Raw genomic sequence first — 22,891 nt, forward strand, 5'->3', positions numbered from 1 at the left:
CCTTGGTGTAGACTATAGATAGATGGTTGTGTATTAGATAGACTTTCAACTACTCACCAATAAAGGTTGTTATTGTGTTAAAGCTTTCACTCATGGTCAAAGAACTCTCATTTAACCCAAATCATATCTAAGAGATATTAAATCTTAAATATAAGACACGGGTAACACTAGGATATGGCTTTATTTTAAACCTAATTTTTCATCTGTCTGCATTTCCCCAGGTTTATAATAATAAAAATTGAAAAGCATTCTTCACTTTCTTTGACTCACGATTAATAAAGTAACAACATGTGAGGGGTCAAGGGCCAAAAACTTGCATGGGATACTTTAAATTATTTTTTATACCTTTATAACTTCACTTTTAACTAAATCCAATGGACTCTGTAAAGCAGCATTTTACCTACATTACCTGTACACTGACAAAGAACTTACGCAGATTGAAATATTACTACTAGAACAATGGTAGAAATAATATGGCCTAAGCAAAGGGTCTATGCAATAATGTAAATATTAATAAAAGCATTAAAGAAAAAAATATTAGGAAGCTGTTTAACCAACACCTACAGGGAAAATTGTTTCCTGTTTACGTTCTTTAAACCAAGAAGATATCTCATTTTTCCAAGCTGAGCTTCATACCTTTCTATTTACGGAAGATCAAAGCAGTAGCAACATGTTTTCTCAAATATGAGTTTTCTTCACCAACTTTTCCTCTGACTGCAGCGAAGACATCTGTGTGATAGGGATAAGAGCTAAGCCCAGAGGACAGGCAGTACGCAGCAAGAAAGAAAGCAAATTCCCCTGTGCTTTCTACAGGTCACTACCAAGGACCATGTTAGCAGATCCACACCAGGCCCTTAACAGGCAGCTCTGCTGGTAGCAGTAATTAGCTTGGACAGATCTGGCTCGGAGAGTAGCAGTGAGGCAACATTATAATGAGCTCAGCTGGGATTAGCAGGGCAGGGAACCAAGAGAGCTGAGGCATTCTACATTGCGTATGTATCAGGGAGATCAAACGAGCATGGCTGCCTAGGTTATCCCCTCACCACCTCATTCCCGAAATGAAGCAAGGCAGTGTGTAAAATACAGGCTAATGAAGAGCGACACCTCCAACAGATGAGAGCCACATTAATTAACACAATCCCTGAATTTTGTGGTATTATATTGGCTATCGAGTTGCCATATGTGTCGATGGCCAGAAAAAAATTAAAAAATCTAAACTTTATTGCATATGTTTCAATTATGAAAAAAAGTCTATCTGACAATGGCCATATTCAAAGAATTTATGGAATCCAAATTAATGCATAGCTCATGACACATAGGATGTATTTATGTTATGGCTACAATGTTAAAATCATGAATGCAATTGGGATACAAACACCTGCATAATGACACATGATCATGGGCATGTGGTGTTTAAAAAACATTGCGTATACATAGGAATTGCTACCTGTAATGTTTTCTTAAATGGAAAGCATACTGGGGATTCTAAAGACAGGGCTGTTCATCAGTGTATAAAAATCAAATGGCAACTTTACAAACATAAAAATAAATTTTAAAAAAGTTTGTATTGCTAACTATTTTAAGAAATTAGTGATTAAATCCAAGGGAACTTTTATTTTAAACCAGCTAAACGAATTCCAGGTGCTTCAAAACAAAAGTCTTATAGTTTGATTTCTTTAAACAATAGCGATAGCCTCAGTAGGAAAACCTGTCCCCTACCAGCAATTGCAGAGTGTGACCCTTGCACTCCATGTGGAAGCAGTGATCTCTTTGCAGAGGTCTGACACACCCCTGCTGAGTCAGAGTTAGGCTGGCCATACATTATACAATTTCCTTTAGAATTACCTTCAACTATGTAGTGCAAGGGCCTGCCTGATTGCATACAAATTGAAAGTGTTTAGGTTTGACCTCATATTATATGGTTTTGGTAAATCTAAAGGAAAAAGAAAATTGTAAAAAAAAAAAAAAAAGTATAATGTATGGCCAGCATTAGAACTCTCCAATCAGCAGGGAGCATGCACTTGATTAAAAAGCTCTAGGCCTGACTCTGTATGGAGTGTGGCAGACCACTGCAATGGAATCTCTGCTTCCCCACAGAATGTGAGGGTTCAACACTTGACCATGCAGGCATGGGTTAGGCTTTCCTACTCAGGTTGTGGCTACTTCAGAAAGAAAACAAAATGTACAACATTAAACACCCTTTAATTTTGATGTACCTAGAATGTAGTTTGCAGATTTAAAATAAAGGTTCAGTCTGGCTTTAATTTACCTATCTGGTACTTTGTAAAGATTTACTGAATTTGCACTGCATATGAAACCTAGCATAAGACTCAAGCCCGAGTTGGGTATGGTCCAAACGGTGGTCCTAAACATTTGGTAAATGCCATAGTTGCAAACTGTTATGCCGCGTACACACGAGCAGAATTTCCGACGGAAGCATTATATTCCGATCGGGTGTATGCCTCATCGGACTTTTTTTTTTTTTTAGAAAATTCTGACGGACGCCGTGATCAACACGACACTCCTCCGCTGTTGCCATGGCTCCCCTCTCCTTCCCCTTCCTGACGGAACAGCGTAACAACGCGCGGGACCGGCACGTCTATTAGCGCCACACCTGATTGCCTTCCCCTAACCCTATATCAAGCCGCCGTATATCGAAACAGTGACACTGTCCTGCTCGGCGGCGGCGGCGTCTACCGGCTGGATGAGCATGAGCTCCCTGAATGCACAGACATACAGCTCCGGGTCTTAGATGGTAATGTCTCTCTTTATTCTCCTCGTTTATGGAGCTGCAATCTATTGAAGGCTTGATGTGTTGCCTGTTTTTGATTGCCTTTCCTTGCAATATTTATTATGTATTGCTACACATGGAGGGCTTTTTCTGTTGTTGTGACCAGCTCTCCTTGTTACATTTTACAGACTTTGTCCTCTTAGGAAGCCTCCTACTAATTACGAACCCTTGGAGTTGTCTGTGTGCATAGGGGTCCTCTGTTTCTCCTTTGGATTCTTGGGTCCCTACTCTATCCTTCCTGTTAACCTAGGCTCCGTGCCACTATTGGGGTAAGCCATGCATACTAATTTACATTTATGCTCTGCTTGGACACGGATCCACATGGTGGATATGTGGCTCTGTGTCCACGCTGTGTTGGTTGTTACTATATGGTTTATCTTTCATGCAGATAGATACTCTAGCCCATTTGGTTTTTCTTCTCTCTTTTTTTTTTTTTTTTTATTTTAGATACCCCTTTGGGTTCTATCCAATTTGTGTTCTTTTTTAAGATAGTGCCAACCCCTGCTGAGCTTCACTCCTCTGGCGTCATACGGGGGGACCAGTGTGGATAAGGCAGGGCCAGCCATACGCCCGATACTCCTTTGGATTTTCGGGGCATTCCTGACGGACTCACCTGCGGGATCTGGCAGTGAGCTTCTTTTATTGAATATGCTTGGGTATGCTGTAATTTTTTGATGTCTAACTAGGCAGAATGGTCTAGGATACAAGCAATTTGTTTTATACATATGATTCCTAATTATTCTAATTTACATCCTGTTATGCAGTGTGATTCTTCCTACAAGTTGCCCTTGATGAAGGGACTCTCTAGGTAGTCCCGAAACGCGTAGGCCCAGGGTGGAAGACTACACGAATATACATTCGAACTCTACATCAGTATATTCATATTTTTTATTCTCTATTGTCATATGTGAACTGTATTAGATTTTTTTTATATTTGTACCAATAAAATTGTTTTTTACTACTTCGTTGCCTTCAAAGTCCCACCAATTTTTTGAGGTGTTATCCTTTTTTCCTTTTTCATTCTGACGGACATAGAAATAGAACATGTTCTAAATATTTCTGACAGAACCAATTCCTAATCGGGAAAACCGCTCGTCTGTATGCTGTTCCGACGGACCAAAAACGACGCATGCTCTGAAGCAAGTACGAGATGGAAGCTACTGGCTATTGAACTTCCTTTTTCTAGTCCCGTCATACGTGTTGTATGTCACCGCGTCCTTGACGGTCGGACTTTGGTTTGACCGTGTGTAGGCAAGACCGCTTGAATGGAATTCCGTCGGAGAAACCTTCACAGTTTATTCCGACGGCAAAACCGGTCGTGTGTACAGAGCAGGTGTTCTAAAAGACAAGAAATAATGATTAGGACTAGTATTTTCCACAAATTATTTAGCGAACTGTTGTGACATTAATGAATCACTTGTAAACAACATTGTACTGACTGCAAATAGTAACATGACTCTAAGGTAGGCCACAGATTATGCAATTTTCTCTCCTTCCACCACAGTAGGAAGAAAAGAAAATTGCTTGATTCTCCCATCAACACAGTACATGTTGATGGGGAAGGCCATCCAGCAATGCTATTGTCTTCTGTGGGCAGGGAGCCTCCCCTGCTGGCAGAACACAATGATTAGTGTTGCCGGGGTTTTCCCGAATGATTGGTGCTGCCGTCTATAGCCCCTCTTGAAAAGCTCTTGACTTCCCCTGTGTATCTCTCTGCAGAATGCAGTTTCTCTACTCGCCATTCAACTTCCTTACTACTATGTGATATATAGGGATGGAGGAGAAGCAACACCAGAGCCCAGCAGTGATGCCATCGGATACAGCTATAAGTATTTTGTAGTAGTAGTAGAACCTGGGGCACTTGAAAAACAAATATTTAACACCTCTCCAGTCAGAAAGGTAAGCATAAACCTTCTTTTACAAGCTGGCTTTGTTTCAAGTTTCTCTAGTGACAGGGTCATTTTAAGTTGTTATCAAAGTGTTTGGTATAAAAAAAAGTGTTTTAAAGGCTTCACCCCTGTATTTATTTACGACTGTACATTTCTAGGATATGCACCAGCAAAAAGACATGCACACACTTTAACAGAGGGTGGCTAACAAACACATGAACATAAAATCTCCAATTCTTTGGGGGTGAAGGAGGCAGACATCTACATTACACTCTAGCTCTAGAATATCCCACAATGATGTTTAGGATAAGTAATTGAAAGCAGTTGAACATTACCATTGTGGATTATGTGAACAGGGTCTGTACCATAGTGTTCTCCTGGTGTGTCAAATAAGATCACAATCCTTTGTCTTTATATGTCAAAAGAACTGTCATGCAAACCAACTGTCAGGTCTGAAAAAAATGTTTCTGAAATCTAGGAGCCAGCAACAATGAGGTTTTGATCTGGCAATGTTCGTTCTTACTGCCTTGCATATACAAAATTGTGCAAAGGTTGACTCTTGACTGAATGCTTGGGATCGTTGTCCTGCAGCAGAATAAATTTGGGGCCTATCAGACCCCGCCCTGATGGTATGACATGACGGATAAAAAAAAAAATCCCACCGTTCCTTCAGTGTCACATACAACTCTGCTTCCTCCTCTCCTCTTCTTTTCTCTGTCAGGGTCCCCCAAGGTTCTGGTTCTTGGACCTCTAGTTTTCTCAATCTACACCACCTCCCTGGGTCAGTTGATTGCCTTCCATGGCTTTCAATATCATCTCTTCGCTGATGGCACCCCAATCTATCTCTCCACCCCTCAGCTCTCCCCATCAGTGTCCTCACGCATCACCAACTTACTAAACAGACTGGATGTCACATCACCTCCTCAAACTTAACTTATCCAAAACCGAGCTTGTGAGATTTCCTCCCCCACGTGCCACTTCCCCTGATTTCTCTGTCAAAATCAACGGCTCAACTATCAACCCATCCCCCCACGCTAAGATCCTAGATGTAATCCTGGACTCTGAACTATCCTTTCAGCCCCACATCCAATCGCTATCCAAAGCTTGCCGTCTCAACCTTCGCAACATCTCCAAGATACACCCCTTCCTAACGAATGTCACCACAAAGCTTCTAATCCACTCCCTGGTCATCTCTCGCCTTGACTACTGCAAGTTCCTCCTCAATGGCTTACCTCTAAATAGGCTATCCCGCCTTCAGTCCATCATGAACACTGCTGCTAGGCTCATCTACCTTACAAACCGCTCAGCGTTTGCTACACACCTCTGCCAATCCCTCCATTGGCTGCCAATCCACCAACAAATTAAATTCAAGATACTAACAATAACTTACAAAACTATCCACAACCTGGCCCCCAGCTACATCACTAACCTGGTCTCAAAATACCAACCAAATCATTCTCTTCGCTCCTCCCAAGACCTCCTGCTCTCTAGCTTCCTTGTCACCTCATCCCATGCTCACCTCCAGGACTTCTCCAGAGCCTCTCCCATCCTCTGGAATGCTCTACCCTACTCTGTCCTGCTTTCTCCTGCTTTGTCCACTTTCAGATGATCCCTGAACACTCATCTCTTTAGAGAAGCCTAGGTGGCCCCACGTAATAACTGTACATTTATTTTCTCCATCAGCACATCCCCCACAGTTATTACCTCTTGTATTTCTTGATACAAGATTGTAAGCTCTAAGGAGCAGGGCCTTCTGATTCCTACTGTATTAAAGTGTATTGTATTTGTACTGTCTACCCTCAAGTTGTAAAGCGCTGTGTAAACTGTTGGCGTTATATAAATCCTGTATAATAATAATAAGTATCTGCCTGTATTTCTCATCATTGAGGACACCATTGATCCTGACCAAATCTCCAACTCCATTTGCAGAAATGCAGCACCAATCTTGCAAGGAATCTCCACCATGCTTATTGTTGCCTGCAGACACTTATTTTTTTTTTTTTAACGCTCTCCATCCCTTCGTGAGCAAACTGCCTTTTGCTACAGCCAAATATTTAAAATTTTAAATCATCAGCCCAGAGCACCTGCTGCCATTTTTCTGCACCCCAGTTCCTATGTTTTTATGCACAGGACATGGAAACAAGGCTAAGTGACTAAACTATGCACGAAAACATAGGAACTGGGGTGCAGAAAAATGGCAGCAGGTGCTCTGGACTGATGAGTCAAAATCTTAAATATCTGCCTGTAACAAAAGGCAATTTATTTGCAAAGGGCGGCACAATAATGAGTGTTTGCAGGCAACAGTGATTAATGGTGGAGGATCCTTGCAAGTTTGGAGCTGCATTTCTGCAAATAGAGATTTGGTCATGATCAATGGTGTCCTCAATGCTGAGAAATACAGGCAGATACTTATCCATCATGCCATACCATCAGGGAGGCGTGTGATTGGCCCCAACTGTATTCTGCATTAGGATGACCCTAAACATGCAGCCAATATCAATAAGAACCATCTTCAGTGTAAAGAAGAACAAGGAGTCCTGGAAGCAATGGTTTGGCCCCCAAAGAGCCCTGATCTCAACATCATAGAGTCTGTTTGAGATTACATGAAGAAACAGAAGGATCCGAGGAAGCCTATATCCACAGAAGATCTGTGGTTAGTTGTTCAAGATGTTTGAAAAACCTACCTGCAGAGTTGCTTTAAAAACTGTGTGTCAGAGTACCTAGAAGAATTGAAGAATAGATGCCATTCTGAAGGCAAAGGGTAGTCACACCAAATATTAATTTTAGTTTCTCTTCTGTTCATTTACTTTCCATATATTATTAAAACTTTATTTCTAAAAGCATTCTTAATTTACATTTTTTTCCCACACGCCTAAGACTTTTGCACAGTACTGTATATAAAGCCCCTATTGTCTTATAGTGGAAAACCATTGTGGTAATCACTAAACAAAAAGACAGGACACCAGTGTTTTCCGGCTACCCCTGAGAGGTGCAGTTTTACATAACAGAGCAGTGAAAGCAGAGGCAGACTGCAGTATCCTCCCATCTGACAAGTAGGTGTCCAAGGAGGACATCTGTGACTACTGATTACAACTATGCCTAGCAGTTATACTGACAATTATTAACACTACACCACCAAGCACAGAGGTGTCACAGGCCTGAGACCTGGGTGTTAGAGCCTACAGATGCCTTTGGGCAGGGTGACATGGTTGCCAGGGGATTATTTTTAGTTACCATGGTGACTTTTTCCCTATGCAGCGAAAGAAGAGGAGGGCGGCTTTAGGTAGAATGCAGGGAGCCAAAGCTCTCAAAAGAGCCAGAACAATCCATCTCTTCCCATACCTCTCTGAGTTGGGCCAATCATTATATAAGGACCACTTGGCTTGATCCAGAATAGAGAGAGGCTAAGAACATTCTTTTTTTGCGCTCAAAAGAGAGAGTGTGTGTGTCTCTCTCGCACTGTGTCATCAGGAGAAATGGTGGCGGTAAGTCCTCTTATGAGCACTACTTCACTAGCCAGAGAGGTATGTCTGCTAATAAGGTGGAAGAAAAGACCACACATTTTTTAATAGGTAAATGTTATAATGATGTTATCTATAAGGCTGAGTAAACAAGACAATAATAATCAGGGTAAAAGCACACAAGAGTAGATTACTCCCATAACTTGTGGTAATCAAACCACTTGCGTGCTTGGCACTGTAGTGTGTCTTGCAGGATAAACGGATATGGTGTAATGGCTACTACCTATTCAGGGAATAATCTAACAAAATATGTGTAGACAGGAACCAGTAGGTAAAAGTACAGGAAAATCTTATTTTACTTTGTCTACACCGCCGGCCCTGTCAGAATCTAGGCTTTACCTGTCACGGTGGGCATAACCCCAAAAGGTGTTTTCAGGATCTGGATACCATAGAAATGGACCAAGGCCCTGGGTATGTATACACTCACACATTGCTCCATGTACAAAGCAAACATTACAGGCTGGCCTTGCTGTTACAGGGTCTTGGTACAATTCTGTAGGGGTAACTGATCCAGAAATTACTAGTGAGCCATTGGGCGATAAGTAGTCAGATCTTGATAGAAGCATTAGTAAAAGAAAAAAAAAAAAAAAAAAAAAGGAGGAAAAATGATGAAAAGTTAAAAAAAAAAAAAAAAAAAAAAAAAAGGAAAAAGAAAGGTGTCCAATCACCTGAAGGTAATGACATATAACCCATGGTCTAAGAATCCTGGGTCCTGAATTGTATGATTAAAATAAAAAGTTTTGACTTTTGATACTCTTTAAAAGTGTGTGGTCCATGGTAGACTACACACTCAAAGTAAAAAAAAAAGGTTTTAATAAATCTGCATTATTTTACAGTGTAAAAGAGTGCACTTGTTTAAACCTAGGGTAATAGTATCATAATACAAATATCTCAGCTGCCCCAGCTGATGGAGAATGAAAATATTGACTGTAACCGATAATCTAAAAACTTTGTTGTGACCACTATCTGCCAGTGAAAAGGTAAATGTTGTAACAAAATTGTACAGAATAAAACAAATACCTACCTATCCACCAACAGCTTCTTGTTTTCCCTTTTAAAGTGTGCAAGTTCATTCCATACAGCATCTGAGTCTTCGTGTCTGAGCTCGGAGGGATCTGCACGAACAAGTTTCTTTCTATGAGCCTTCTCTCTGTCAGATAAATACATCCTTAATAAAAGTGATCCAGCAACTGAATATCTTAATTCAACAATGCCTTATTCAGCAGAGGAGCCCTAAGAGAGGTGTGGCTTGACCAAATCTGTGTGTAGATGTGTTGATCAGAATGGTGTTTTGGTACATTGAGTGTTGATCATAAAGTAAACATGTAATGAGGGAAAATTAAAGTGATTGTAAAGTCTCATTTTTTTTCTATTAAAATAACAAACATGTTTTACTTACCTGCTTTGTGCAGTTGGTTTTGCACAGAGCAGGCAAGATCCTCTTCTTCTCAGGTCCCTGGCTGGAGCTCCTGGCCCCTACCTCCTGTTGAGTGCCCCTACAGCAAACAGCTTGCTATGGGGGCACCCAAGCCGAGCTGTAGCTCCGTGTATCCATACAGACACGGAGCTGCGGCCTGGCTCCGCCCCCTCTCTCCTTCTTCTGACTGGCTAACTGAGTTTGATTGACAGCAGCCGGAGCCAATTGCAGTGCTGCTAAGTCTCAGCCAATCACAAGGGAGAGTCCCAGAAGGCCAAGGGACTCGTGGCCATCGCTGGATAGAGATATTAGGGTGGCTGCTGCACACAGAAGGCATTAAGATAAAAAACCTTCTGCCTTTACAATCAATCACATTAAGGCTGCATCCGATGAAGTATTAAAAGGAAGGTTGGGGGAGGGGAGAGCCCAAAGGGATGGGTTCGGAGAAAGGGGTTACTTTGGGCAACAATAAAGTCTAAAGTTGGTATAATGATAAAATCAATTTTATTTATTCGTCTTATACATAAAGAACACAACTATATTGAAACTATGAATATCAAAAATATAGTGCAATTAGGCCTCGAACAAACCAGACAAGACAGACTTGACAAACAGTACATTAAGAAACATATATTGCTACCCAGTCAGGGCATATTGCATTATGCCACATTGGCCTGGTGGTTTGGTCAATTGATCAAATGGTGGTAGATTATTATCAACCAGAAGTATTGAATATCAATTTAGGATTTAAGCTGTAGTATGGGCCCCTGTGGCAGTATGCAATGGGAGAGTGGTAAGTGCAATGGAAGAAAGACACCTATGTTGTAGTAGAGCAGGATTAGGATTCCTATTGGTATCTATATAGTGGAGGTTTAAGTGTTCCTCAAAGTTAAGTAGGGGGCAGTATGGACAAGTCGTCCTGTAAACGTGCTATCCCCTATAAATTTAGTTGGAAGTCGGTAGCCTCCCTGGCGGTTTTCCCGAGTGTGGCTCGGGGTTAAAATTCAGCAACATTAGCGGTAACCCCGAGCCACACTCGGGATTACATTGCAGGATCCTGGTGCCTCCTTACTTACCTTGTCCCCGGGATCCTGCGATGTCCCCCGCAGTGTCCGCGGGCTGTGTCCTCCTCCGAAGCCTCTCTGTGCCAGGCTCCATTCCCTACGAGCGTCGCGACGCATGGGGGCGGAGCCTGGCGGCAAATTCAAAAAAAAGTAAAAGTCATAACACATACAGTACTGTAATCTTACAGATTACAGTACTGTATTAAATGATTTCACTTCCCTTTTGTCCCCAGTGCTTTGTCCTATGCCCTGCATGCAGTTTTACATAATATACACTGTTCTTTCTGCCTGGAAACTGGAGATTGTCCATAGCAACCAAAAAGTGTCCCTTTACGTCAAAAGTGGCTTTAGACCAGCTAGAAAACAGCAATAGTAAATTAAAACACTTGCAGAATTGAGCGATAGTGAATCGTGGGGAAATTTATTTTATTACTATTTATTTTTATTTTTTTAAATTATTTATTTTTATTTATTATATTATAATTTATTATTTATATTATTATTTATTTATTTATAGTTTTTGTGTTTCAAACTTTATCATACCCGGGATATCTACTAGACTCTGGTTTGGACAGATTTAAGTGCGTTATTGTTAAGATTTACAGACCTACAATATAAAACGCCAAATTTCCATGCAAAATAATTGTACCGCTTTCAGCACCTAAAATCCGAAATAATCATACCGCCAGGGAGGTTAATCATCCCACAGTGATGTTAGAAATCCTGATTCAGGCTGGTATCAGGTATGTAGTGGAACCATGAATAATCAGTCAGCAATTAATGAGGTGTTCAGGTGGCGATGCAAGCACTGAGTGGTCTAGTAATGCAATTTAAGATGCAGTTGCAGTTATACTTGGCTATATTGTTTTAGCTGTACATTACCACCATCTTCCGCGCTGCTCCGCTCAGGGGTGCTGTAGTCCGCTGGTCCTAAAAGCCATGGCGTCCGTAGCGTTCCGTATCAAACACGGGATATCCTCAAAGTCCTACAGTGGGTTGCGGTGTCCCGATTGTTGAGTCACTCCTAATTGGCTTGTCCACTGTAATCCCAACCTCAAAGTGGGGGGTTCCCGTAGCTATGAGACGTCTGGCAGGCCTTTTGTTTCCCCTTTTGGAGCTGCGGTCATGTATTCACCATGTCAGCTGGTTGCTGTACATCTCCCTCAGTGCCCTGAGCGCACGGACTGGGTAGCGCAGTGACGTCAGCTGACATGGTGAATACATGACCGCAGCTCCAAAAGGGGAAACAAAAGGCCTGCCAGACGTCTCATAGCTACGGGAACCCCCCACTTTGAGGTTGGGATTACAGTGGACAAGCCAATTAGGAGTGACTCAACAATCGGGACACCGCAACCCACTGTAGGACTTTGAGGATATCCCGTGTTCGATACGGAACGCTACGGACGCCATGGCTTTTAGGACCAGCGGACTACAGCACCCCTGAGCGGAGCAGCGCGGAAGATGGTGGTAATGTACAGCTAAAACAATATAGCCAAGTATAACTGCAACTGCATCTTAAATTACATTACTAGACCACTCAGTGCTTGCATCGCCACCTGAACACCTCATTAATTGCTGACTGATTATTCATGGTTCCACTACATACCTGATACCAGCCTGAATCAGGATTTCTAACATCTCGGCGGGATGATTAAGGACTTCCAGCTAAATTTATAGGGGATAGCACGTTTACAGGACGACTTGTCCATACTGCCCCCTACTTAACTTTGAGGAACACTTAAACCTCCACTATATAGATACCAATAGGAATCCTAATCCTGCTCTACCACAGCATAGGTGTCTTTCTTCCATTGCACTTACCACTCTCCCATTGCATACTGCCACAGGGGCCCATACTACAGCTTAAATCCTAAATTGATATTCAATACTTCTGGTTGATAATAATCTACCACCATTTGATCAATTGACCAAACCACGAGGCCAATGTGGCATAATGCAATATGCCCTGACTGGGTAGCAATATATGTTTCTTAATGTACTGTTTGTCAAGTCTGTCTTGTCTGGTTTGTTCGAGGCCTAATTGCACTATATTTTTGATATTCATAGTTTCAATATAGTTGTGTTCTTTATGTATAAGACGAATAAATAAAATTGATTTTATCATTATACCAACTTTAGACTTTATTGTTGCCCAAAGTAACCCCTTTCTCCGAACCCATCCCTTTGGGCTCTCCCCTCCCCCAACCTTCCTTTTAATACTGTATAGCTATGGTTACAGCAACAATACCCTAACGGGTTAAGCACCAAGTACTGGCATACGCAATTTCATGATCCAGTACAGGTGTACTCACGCCAGCCCCTCTACCTTATCCCCCAACCTCCCCCAAACCCCCCCCCATTTTATTTTAGATGCATCCGATGAATGCTTCTTAAAAAAATTCTGTCTGCCTGGCTACCAAGCTAGCCCTCTGGCTTCATTACTCTAAGCCAATGACCTATAACAAACATGCAGATTGAAGCGCCTGTTTTTCTTGGTTTATATATCATAATGGTAAATAATAATAAATCTTTTATTAAGGTTTTGCATCAAAGCCTGACTTCAACCAAAGTTGTTGTTTTTTTGTTTTTCTTTAGGTTTTGGATAACCGGTTGGGAACAGTTTTGCCAAAGCCAGGTTTTACATGCGCTCTGTGTCCCCACTCGAAAGATTTTTTGTTAGATTTTTTTAAGCTGCCTTTGTCCATACAGAGGAGATTTTTCTTCTCTTACTGTTCTGTCTACAAGCAACAAACAAAGCTGGTGTTCAAAACTTCCAGAAGTGTCAGATGCTGTGTCCTCCACTGCACACTGCAGTTCCATTTGTTGGCCCTATGTGACTACAAAATGGTAGTGATGTAGGAGTTGCCGGGTAGAACCAAAGTACACAGTAGAGGACATGGCATCCAACACACCCATGAATTTCAAATGGATAAAGCATTTTTTCCCATCATGTGGTTTGTTTTAAGGCTGTACAGCTATTACCTAACACAACAAATTTATCTAAAATAGAATTTTGACTTATCAGTAAATTCTGCTTCTAAGACTACAGTACAGGGATCTTTAGTCTTTAACCACTGGTAATATCCAGCTACTGTTTGGTGACTGGACACGGGCTAACAAAAAAAAAGCAATATTGAAATCACAAAGAAGGAAGGCACCTGTGACCTGTACTATACTCACACAAATGGATCTCACTAGCAAGTCAAAAATCATATTTTCTTATGGGGCATACACACGGTCGGACTTTTTCGCTACAAAAGTCCGACAGACTTTCGGCGGACTTTAAACAGACTTTCTAACGACCGGACTTGCCTACACACGATCACACCAAAGTCCAACAGATTCGTACGTGATGACGTACACCGGACTAAAATAAGGAAGTTGATAGCCAGTAGCCAATAGCTGCCCTAGTGTCGGTTTTTGTCCGTCAGACTAGCATACAGATGAGCAGATTTCTGGGTCCGGCGGAGTTACGACGTAAAGATTTGAAGCAAGTTCCAAATCTAAAGTCCGTCAGATTTGCGACTGGAAAAGTCTGCTGAAAGTCCGGGAAAGCCCACACACGATCGGATTGTCCGTCGGATTTGGTCCGTTGGCCTCTGTCGGACTTTTGTAGCCAAAAAGTTCGACCGTGTGTACACCCCATAAGTTGTACAGTACAGGACGCAGAGTATCTCTGATCTTTAACTATTGGGTGTCTAAATGCAGTCTGAGGGGTATACTCACGTAACAAACAAGACGACAGAGCTCAGGGAACAACTTGTAGCACCTTATGTCCAAAACTGTTATCAGAAGAGACCTGAACATCCACCTGCTAAAACTTAGACATGTGAACAGATGACAAAGTGGCATCCTTGCAAATCCAAGAACCAGATGCTTGATGCTGAAAAGCCCATAAAGCACAATTTGATAGAATTTGCTTTAATAGGGAAGGAACGAACTCATACTTCAGGCCATACACTTGAATGACGATTTGTCTAATCCACCCAACAATGGTGGAGCAAGAAACAAGCAGAGAGAAAAAGAGAATCTGAATGCCAGAAGTGGTAACAGGGAGGTAGACTTTCACAATGCGTGCCACATCAAGATAGCGGAAAGAAATTCGCTTGAGATGTTTCACCAGTTAAGGTTAAAGGAGGAAATAACATTGGAGAGAGAAGAGGCTCTAGGCCTCAGGAAAACCTTGTCCTTGTGTAACCCTATGAAAGACTCTTTACAGGAGAGGAGACCCTCTAGGCATTGAGAAAGGCAACAAGAAAGGCCAGATAAGGGTATCTCCTTAACAGGTTTGATAGGTCGCCTCTGAAGGGCCAAAAAAACAGGTAATACCCCACAAAGTCACAAGGGTACATACAGAGGCAGAGAAGTGTGCACCCTGCACAAATCCTTTAAAGGATAAGATCACCTTTTTGTAAAATGTGACATGCTACACCCATATTCAGGGCTCTGTGCATGGAAATCTACAAGGTCCGGCAGGCTTTGTGGCTGTCAATAAATTACCACGGTGCTGTGGAGCGCCGTGGTAGTTCATTCATACGTCCTTTCAGATTGTATATGCTTACCCCTATGGGATGTACCGGCAAGGAGATACACTGGCAGATCTGCTTGAGACCTGCATGGCACCATTTTTTGCAGGTAAAAAAAATGTGCAGAAAAAAGGGGCCTGATGGCCAAATGCTGCGCTAATATTAAATTAACAACTAAACAAGGAACAAAAAACATTTTATAAGTAGAAGCAGCCCGCACCAAGAGTCTGCAATACAAAACCCAAAATCATAAATTAAATAAATAGTGCAGCGCTAAATCAATAAGTTATTAAAGTGAAAACACACTAAAGCAAGAAAACTGAAATATGCTGGTGTTTGTGAAAGTCGAATCTCTAGGTGATATAAAATTAGTCAAATACACATCACTAATATGCACATAGACAACGATGTTGAACTTAAAGCGGAGTTCCACCCAAAAGTGGAACTTCCGCTCATCGTATTCCTCCCCCCTCCGGTGTCACAGTTGGCACCTTTCAGGGGGGAGGGGGGAGGGGGGTGCAGATACCTGTCTAAGACAGGTATCTGCACCCACGTCCGGGAATAGACTCCCATGGGAGTCACGCCCCCTCCTGCACTCCCCCGCTGTCTCCTGGGAAAGACACAGGTCCCAGGAGATAGCGGGGACCATTGAGAAAGCGCAGCGCGACTCACGCATGCGCAGTAGGGAATCGGGAAGTGAAGCCGCAACGCTTCACTTCCTGATTCCCTCACTGAGAATGGCCGCGGCAGCACCTGAAGATCGAGGGACGGTTCGGTCTCAGGTGCCGACATCGCTGGACCCTGGGACAGGTGAGTGACCTTATTTTAAAAGTCAGCAGCTGCAGTATTTGCAGCTGCTGACATCTAAAAAAAATTTTTTCGCGGGACTCCCGCTTTAACACATGAATCAATATAATCCACAGTTACAAGGTTCTAAAATGAAATCCATCCACTGTCTTCTGCGGTTATCCACTGTAAATTCTCCAATCATCCCAGATCAGGGACTGGTTTCAGGACAATCGTCCCCAGGGAATAACCAGTGTTTGGAGAGATCCGATGAGGAAGGCACAAAGTTGGGAGAACTAGTGAAGAAAGTCCAGCATTGGAGAATTTACAGTGGATAACCGCAGAAGACAGTGGATGGATTTCACTTTAGAATGACAAGAATGATAAAAAGGAGTACCGGTATATTCCTCTAACAGCTTCTTAAAGCCACAGTGCAAGTGACATCGCCAATCACAGCGGAGCAGGCTTGGTCCCTCCTATCCTCTCAGGCGTTACAGATGCCACAGCCTTGAAGTGTCCATATGGTTTTTGGGAGACCCAATTCCCTAGGCTTGGTGAGACCAACTATTTGGTCTGTTTAGCTGGTAAGGAGCCAACCTATTCACTTTGGGTGATCCGTTTTCCTTGGATAAAAGGGACTTTTTTCTGCTAATTGCAGTACTTACTGCTGAAGTTTCCTTTTCCTTTTGCGAGTTCATTGGGACTTATTTATATTTATCATGCATGTTATTAAATCTCACTTTTGACTATTAGATTCACAACCTTGTAACTGTGGATTATATTGATTCATGTGTTAAGTTCAACATCGTTGTCTATGTGCATATTAGTGATGTATATTTGACTAATTTTATATCACCTAGAGATTCGACTTTCACAAACACCAGCATATTTCACGTGTCTGCTTTAGTTTTCTTGGTTTAGTGTGTTTTCACTTTAATAATTTATTGATTTAGCGCTGCACTATTTAATTTAAAAAAAATGTGCATTTATAATTTTTTTCCAAAAAGTGAACTTATACTTTAACTAGGGAATGAGGCCAACAGTCTTTAAAAGAGTAGGGCCTAGCGACATGGGTGGAGATCTTCTCCTTGATAGCACTCAAAGTCAAAGTCAGATGCTGGTCTAGTCCAGACTGGACTGGAGAAAGGTAGAGTGTGTACCTGTGCTGCGTTTGAGATAGATATACTGTATGTATATATATATATATATATATATATATATATATATATAATTTGTTTTAGAAACAAACATCAGGTTACTGTGAGTGAACATTTTTCAAGCTAATGCTGTTCGTTTGCACAAGCTGCCCTCTCAAACAATGGGGAAATAGATGCTATTGCTGTATGTTGGATCAGTTGGCTGTTCACTTTATTTTACAGGAATTCTGGGCAAACATTGCATCCAGGTAATCAAGGTGAACAATAGCTTGACCTGCTGACATATTTGATCTATGGTATGTATGATACAAAAGTGCCATCCAGAGGTTGAATTGGGAAATGGTTCGCCAATAAAAAAATAATGTAAAGGAAGTAGTGAGAAAATATACACCCACGTTGGACTATCTAACTAAACTTTCCAAATAAAAGGCCAGCAGCATAAGCTGACAGGCATACTCCATAATGACAGAACATCAAGGAAGATCTGTGCCAGAAGAAACTTCACCTGAGAATGACACTAGTGTGCGATTTCCTGCAATTGATCTTAGAGTATAGCCTGGGTCCTGGTTGCCTACAGAGATCATGAAGCCACTATAATCTGATCTAAGTAACTTTAGCATATGCCTATTGTACACAGACCATTGTTCATGCTCATTCACTAGAACATTTAGGTAGTGTGTGCATGTGCTTATATAAATCTGTCATTCTTGTATTGTATTCCTATATTTGTAAATCATGTGTATGTGTAATCAGCAAACTACACTCCCTTGACCTCTTTGATTCTGCTTTATCCTGGTTCTCCTACAGTGGGGCAAAAAAGTAGTCAGCCACCAATTGTGCAAGTTCTCCCACTTAAAATGATGAGAGAGGCCTGTAATTGTCATCATAGGTATACCTCAACTATGAGAGACAAAATGTGGAAACAAATCCAGACAATCACATTGTCCTATTTTGGAAAGAATTTATTTGCAAATTATGGTGGAAAATAAGTATTTGGTCACCTACAAATAAGCAAGATTTCTGGCTCTCACAGACCTGTATCTTCTTCTTTAAGAGGCTCCTCTGTCCTCCACTCATTACCTGTATTAATGGCACCTGTTTGAACTTGTTATCAGTATAAAAGATACCTGTCCACAACCTCAAACAGTCACACTCCAAACTCCACTATGGTGAAGACTAAAGAGCTGTCGAAGGACACCAGAAACAAAATTGTAGACCTGCACCAGGCTGGGAAGACTGAACCTGCAATAGGCAAGCAGCTTGGTGTGAAGAAATCAACTGTGGGAGCAATAATTAGAAAATGGAAGACATAAAAGACCACTGATAATCTCCCTCGATCTGGGGCTCCACGCAAGATCTCATCCCGTGGGGTCAAAATGATCACAAGAACGGTGAGCAAAAATCCCAGAACCACACGTGGGACCTAGTGAATGACCTGCAGAGAGCTGGGACCAATGTAACAAAGGCTACCATCAGTAACACACTACGCCGCCAGGGACTTAGATCCTGCCGTGCCAGACGTGTCCCCCTGCTTAAGCCAGTACATGTCCGGGCCTGTCTGAGGTTTGCTACAGAGCATTTGGATGATCCAGAAGAGGATTGGGAGAATGTCATATGGTCAGATGAAACCAAAGTAGAACTGTTTGGTAGAAACACAACTCGTCATGTTTGGAGGAGAGAGAATGCTGAGTTGCAACCAAAGAACACCATACCTACTGTGAAGCATGGGGGTGGCAACATCATGCTTTGGGGCTGTTTCTCTGCAAAGGGAACAGGACGACTGATCCGTGTACATGAAAGAATGAATGGGGCCATGTATCGTGAGATTTTGAGTGCAAATCTCCTCCCATCAGCAAAGGCATTGAAAATGAAACGTGGCTGGGTCTTTCAGCATGACAATGATCCCAAACACACTGCCCGGGCAACGAAGGAGTGGCTTCGTAAGAAGCATTTCAAGGTCCTGGAGTGGCCCAGCCAGTCTCCAGATCTCAACCCCATAGAAAACCTTTGAAGGGAGTTAAAAGTCCGTGTTGCCCAGCGACAGCCCCAAAACATCACTGCTCTAGAGGAGATCTGCATGGAGGAATGAGCCAACATACCAGCAACAGTGTGTGACAACTTTGTGAAGACTTACAGAAAACGTTTGACCTCTGTCATTGCCAACAAAGGATATATAACAAAGTATTGAGATGAACTTTTGATATTGACAAAATACTTATTTTACACCATAATTTGCAAATAAATTCTTTCCAAATCAGACAATGTGATTGTCTGGATTTGTTTCCACATTTTGTCTCTCATAGTTGAGATATACCTATGATGACAATTACAGGCCTCTCTTAAGTGGAAGAACTTGCACAATTAGTGGCTGACTAAATACTTTTTTGCCCCACTGTACCTATCTCAGCGCACTTTCAGTGTCACTTGCAACTCCATCTCCTCCGCTCCTCTTCCACTCTCTGTTGGGGTACCCCAAGGCTCTGTCCTTGGGCCCCTCCTATTCTCGCTCTATACCTCTTCCCTGGGCCAGTTGATAACCTCCCATGGCTTCCAATACCACCTCTAAGCCGATGACATCCAGATCTATCTCTCCACTCCTCAACTCACCCCCTTGATCTCCTCACGGATCTCAAACTTACTGAATGACATATCGGTATGGATGTCACACCACTTTCTCAAACTCAATCTTTCTAAAACTGAGCTTGTGATATTTCCTCCTTTCCGGTCCCCCCATGACTTTAACATTAAGATCAACAGCACAACCACTGGTCCCTCCACACATGCCAGGGCGCTGGGTGTAATCCTTGAATCTGACCTCTTTTTCAGCCCCCACATCCACTGGTTAAATCCTGCCGCCTTAACCTCCGCACCATCTCCAGAATTCGACCCTTCCTAACTAATGACACCGCAAAGCAAATTATTCACTCCTTGATTATTTCCCGCCTTGACTACTGCAACTTTCTCCTTAATGGCCTACCCTTACACAGGCTACCCCCCCTTCAGTATATTATGAATGCTGCTGCTAGACTAATACACCTCACTAATCGATCCGCGACTGCTGCCCCTCTCTGCCAATCCCTACTTCATTGGCTTCCCCTATCCCACTGTACAAAATTCAAAATGCTAACCACAACATACAAGGCCATCCACAACATCGCCCGCAGCTACATTACCAGCCTCATCTGCAGATATTGCCCAAATCGCCCCCTCCACTCCTCCTCCCAGGACCTCCTGCTCTCTAGCTCCCTTGTTACCTCTTCTCATGCTCACCTTAAGGACTTCTACAGAGCCCCTTCCATCCTCTGGAATTCCCTGCCCCGGTATATCCGATCAGCCCCTAATCTGTCCACCTTTAAAAAACTCACTTATTCAGGGAAGCCTATCCCACACCCACCTAACAACTGTCTCTGAGCCACCCCCCATCAATTCACTCCCTGCATCTTTTACCTTTGTATCACCACCCCCTCCCTTTAAAATGTAAGATCTACGAGCAGGGCCCTCCTGTCCCTTCTGTATTGAACTGTGCTGTAATTGTGCTGTCCCCCCTCTACATTGTAAAGCACTGCGTAAACTGTTGGCGCTATATAAATCGTGTATAATAATAATTTGTATGTACAGCATTTTGTTTCGTAAAGCACATTAATACATTACAGAGGTTTTATTGCTTCCTTACTCTTACCACAAAAAACCTTAAAAGAAAAAAACAGTCCCACACAGTACTTTTCAGGATGAAATTTCCTAGTCTTGCACCACACAAAATAGTCTTTCCTGGCATGATGGCAGACTCTGTAAGAAGATGACTTACTAGCCTTTGAGAGAGTACAGATGGCCAAAACAACAGTCCCCTGTTCCTGGGCAATAAGCAGGATGGAGGACCAGCCCTTGGGAAAGAAGGTCCAGACAATCTGGAAGAGACCATGGAGAGTCTGCCAAGAGACTGATTATGTCCGAGAACCATGTCCTCCTTTGCTAGTTCAGCGTGAAGAGAATCTCTGGAGTGGCCACCATCTCAATCCGGCTGAGCAGACCAGGAAAAAGCTGGAGAAGTTAAATGGCATAGATCAGGTGGAACTAATCCCACAGAGTCACCATACTGTCCACTGCAAAGGCCCAAGGGTCCTGAGCGTGGAGACAAACCTGTCCATATTGTTATTGAATATGGAAGCCAGAAGATCCACATCCAGTGTCCCAAGACTTCAGCAAAGGGCTTGGAACACCGCTAGATAGGAAGCCCATTCCCCCAGTTCCAAACAGTGATGGCTGAGAAAGCCTAGCTGCTAAATTTTTACACCTGGGATGTGAATGGCAGACAAGGTCAAAACATGAAGTTCTGCCCAGGAAAGGATAAAGTCAACCCCCCTTTGAGAGTCTGGTGCCTCCCTGATGGTTGATTTGAGCCAATTCAGGAAGGTAGAATGAGGGGATTAATTTGTAACCCCTCATATATATAGCTTCAAAAAGGGAACAAAATGTTACCTGTGAAATCAGAAAATTCCTCCCTGCATAAATAGGAGGAAGGCTGTGAGGTCAAATGGCCAGTGGAGTTCCCAGACCAAAGCAGGGAGTCAGATTGGAGGCAACTGTTTTTAACAAAGGGTACTGGAGCCCTGTGGAGATTAGCCCCTCATTGGAGCATTGTGCAGAGTCTGAGCTATCAAGGCCATCTTGGCCCTTGCCCCTGCCATCTGCGAAAAGCAAAGTCAACCAATTCAGTAGGTGCGAAAGAGCTGCAATGGCTATGAAGCAGCCAGAAAGCTTGACAGAAGACTCTTTTAGAGAAAAAAGGATAAAAAAAAAGGGAGGTAAGGTTCTAGCAGTAGAGAGAAGACTCCCATCGCCTAAGGACACTAGCAAAAAACTGAAGCAAGTTGGGAGTGGGAGGGTTATATATAGGAGATGTCCCTATTGCTTTTTTTTTGGCAGTGTCCAATCACCTGAAGGTAGCTGCACATCACCCATAGTAAAATACTAAAGACTCTGTGCCCTTTACTGTATAACGAAGAAACATCTTTTTTTTTTTAAACTACTTAGCAATGATAAAGCATTTCTCACTAGCTTAACAACTGCAAAGATTAGAGATGCGCCGATACCATTTTTTTTTTATCGGCGAGATTGAGTACCGATACTGTTGGTCAAGTATTCGCCAATACCGAGTACCAATACTTTGCGGTGCGATTTGCATTCATACCTAATGAATGGGCGAAAAATCTCACTGCAAAGTATCGCATGCAATTTGAACAGGAATGCGGTGCAATTCCTGCCCGAATCGCAAGTGGTTTCCCCACTGCTCCTGTGTGAACCCAGGCTTGTCATAATGATTTCAACCTGGGTTTACACAGGAGCAGTGCGGGAAACCACATGTGATTTGGACAGGAATTGCACCGCATTCCTGTTCAAATTGCATGCAATTCTTTGCAGTGCGATTTGTGCCCATTCATTTTGTATGGACACAAATCGCACCACAAGGTATCAGTTTCAGTATCAGGAGCATTTTCATGAGTACGCATGAAAATTCTCAGTATCAGCACTGATACCAGGATCTGTGCATCCCTAGCAAAGACAATTACAATGCCCAGTAACAATTGGATATAGCCAGTTTTCCAAATATATCACAAGAGGGCTTTTCCAAGACAACAAATTTTAGGAAACACACAAGCTATAATCACATAATAAAATAACAAAAAATTAAAGGGTATAGCCAAGACCTTTCATTTTTTTTGTTGTTTTGGCCATAGAGAGA

General features: G+C 42.4%; 1 protein-coding gene across 2 annotated transcripts in view; it reads right to left on the reverse strand.

Moving 5' to 3' along the window:
- CNTLN (centlein) overlaps positions 1-22,891 on the reverse strand; it is a 584,642-nt gene that overhangs the window by 341,673 nt on the left and 220,078 nt on the right. For both annotated transcript variants that reach the window (XM_073636639.1, XM_073636630.1), the window contains one exon: positions 9,226-9,351. In XM_073636639.1, the coding sequence (XP_073492740.1) occupies positions 9,226-9,351 (126 nt within the window). The remainder of the gene's footprint in view (positions 1-9,225; positions 9,352-22,891) is intronic.

Source organism: Aquarana catesbeiana, linkage group LG01 (genome assembly GCF_042186555.1).
Source record: "Aquarana catesbeiana isolate 2022-GZ linkage group LG01, ASM4218655v1, whole genome shotgun sequence".
Lineage (NCBI taxonomy): Eukaryota > Metazoa > Chordata > Amphibia > Anura > Ranidae > Aquarana > Aquarana catesbeiana.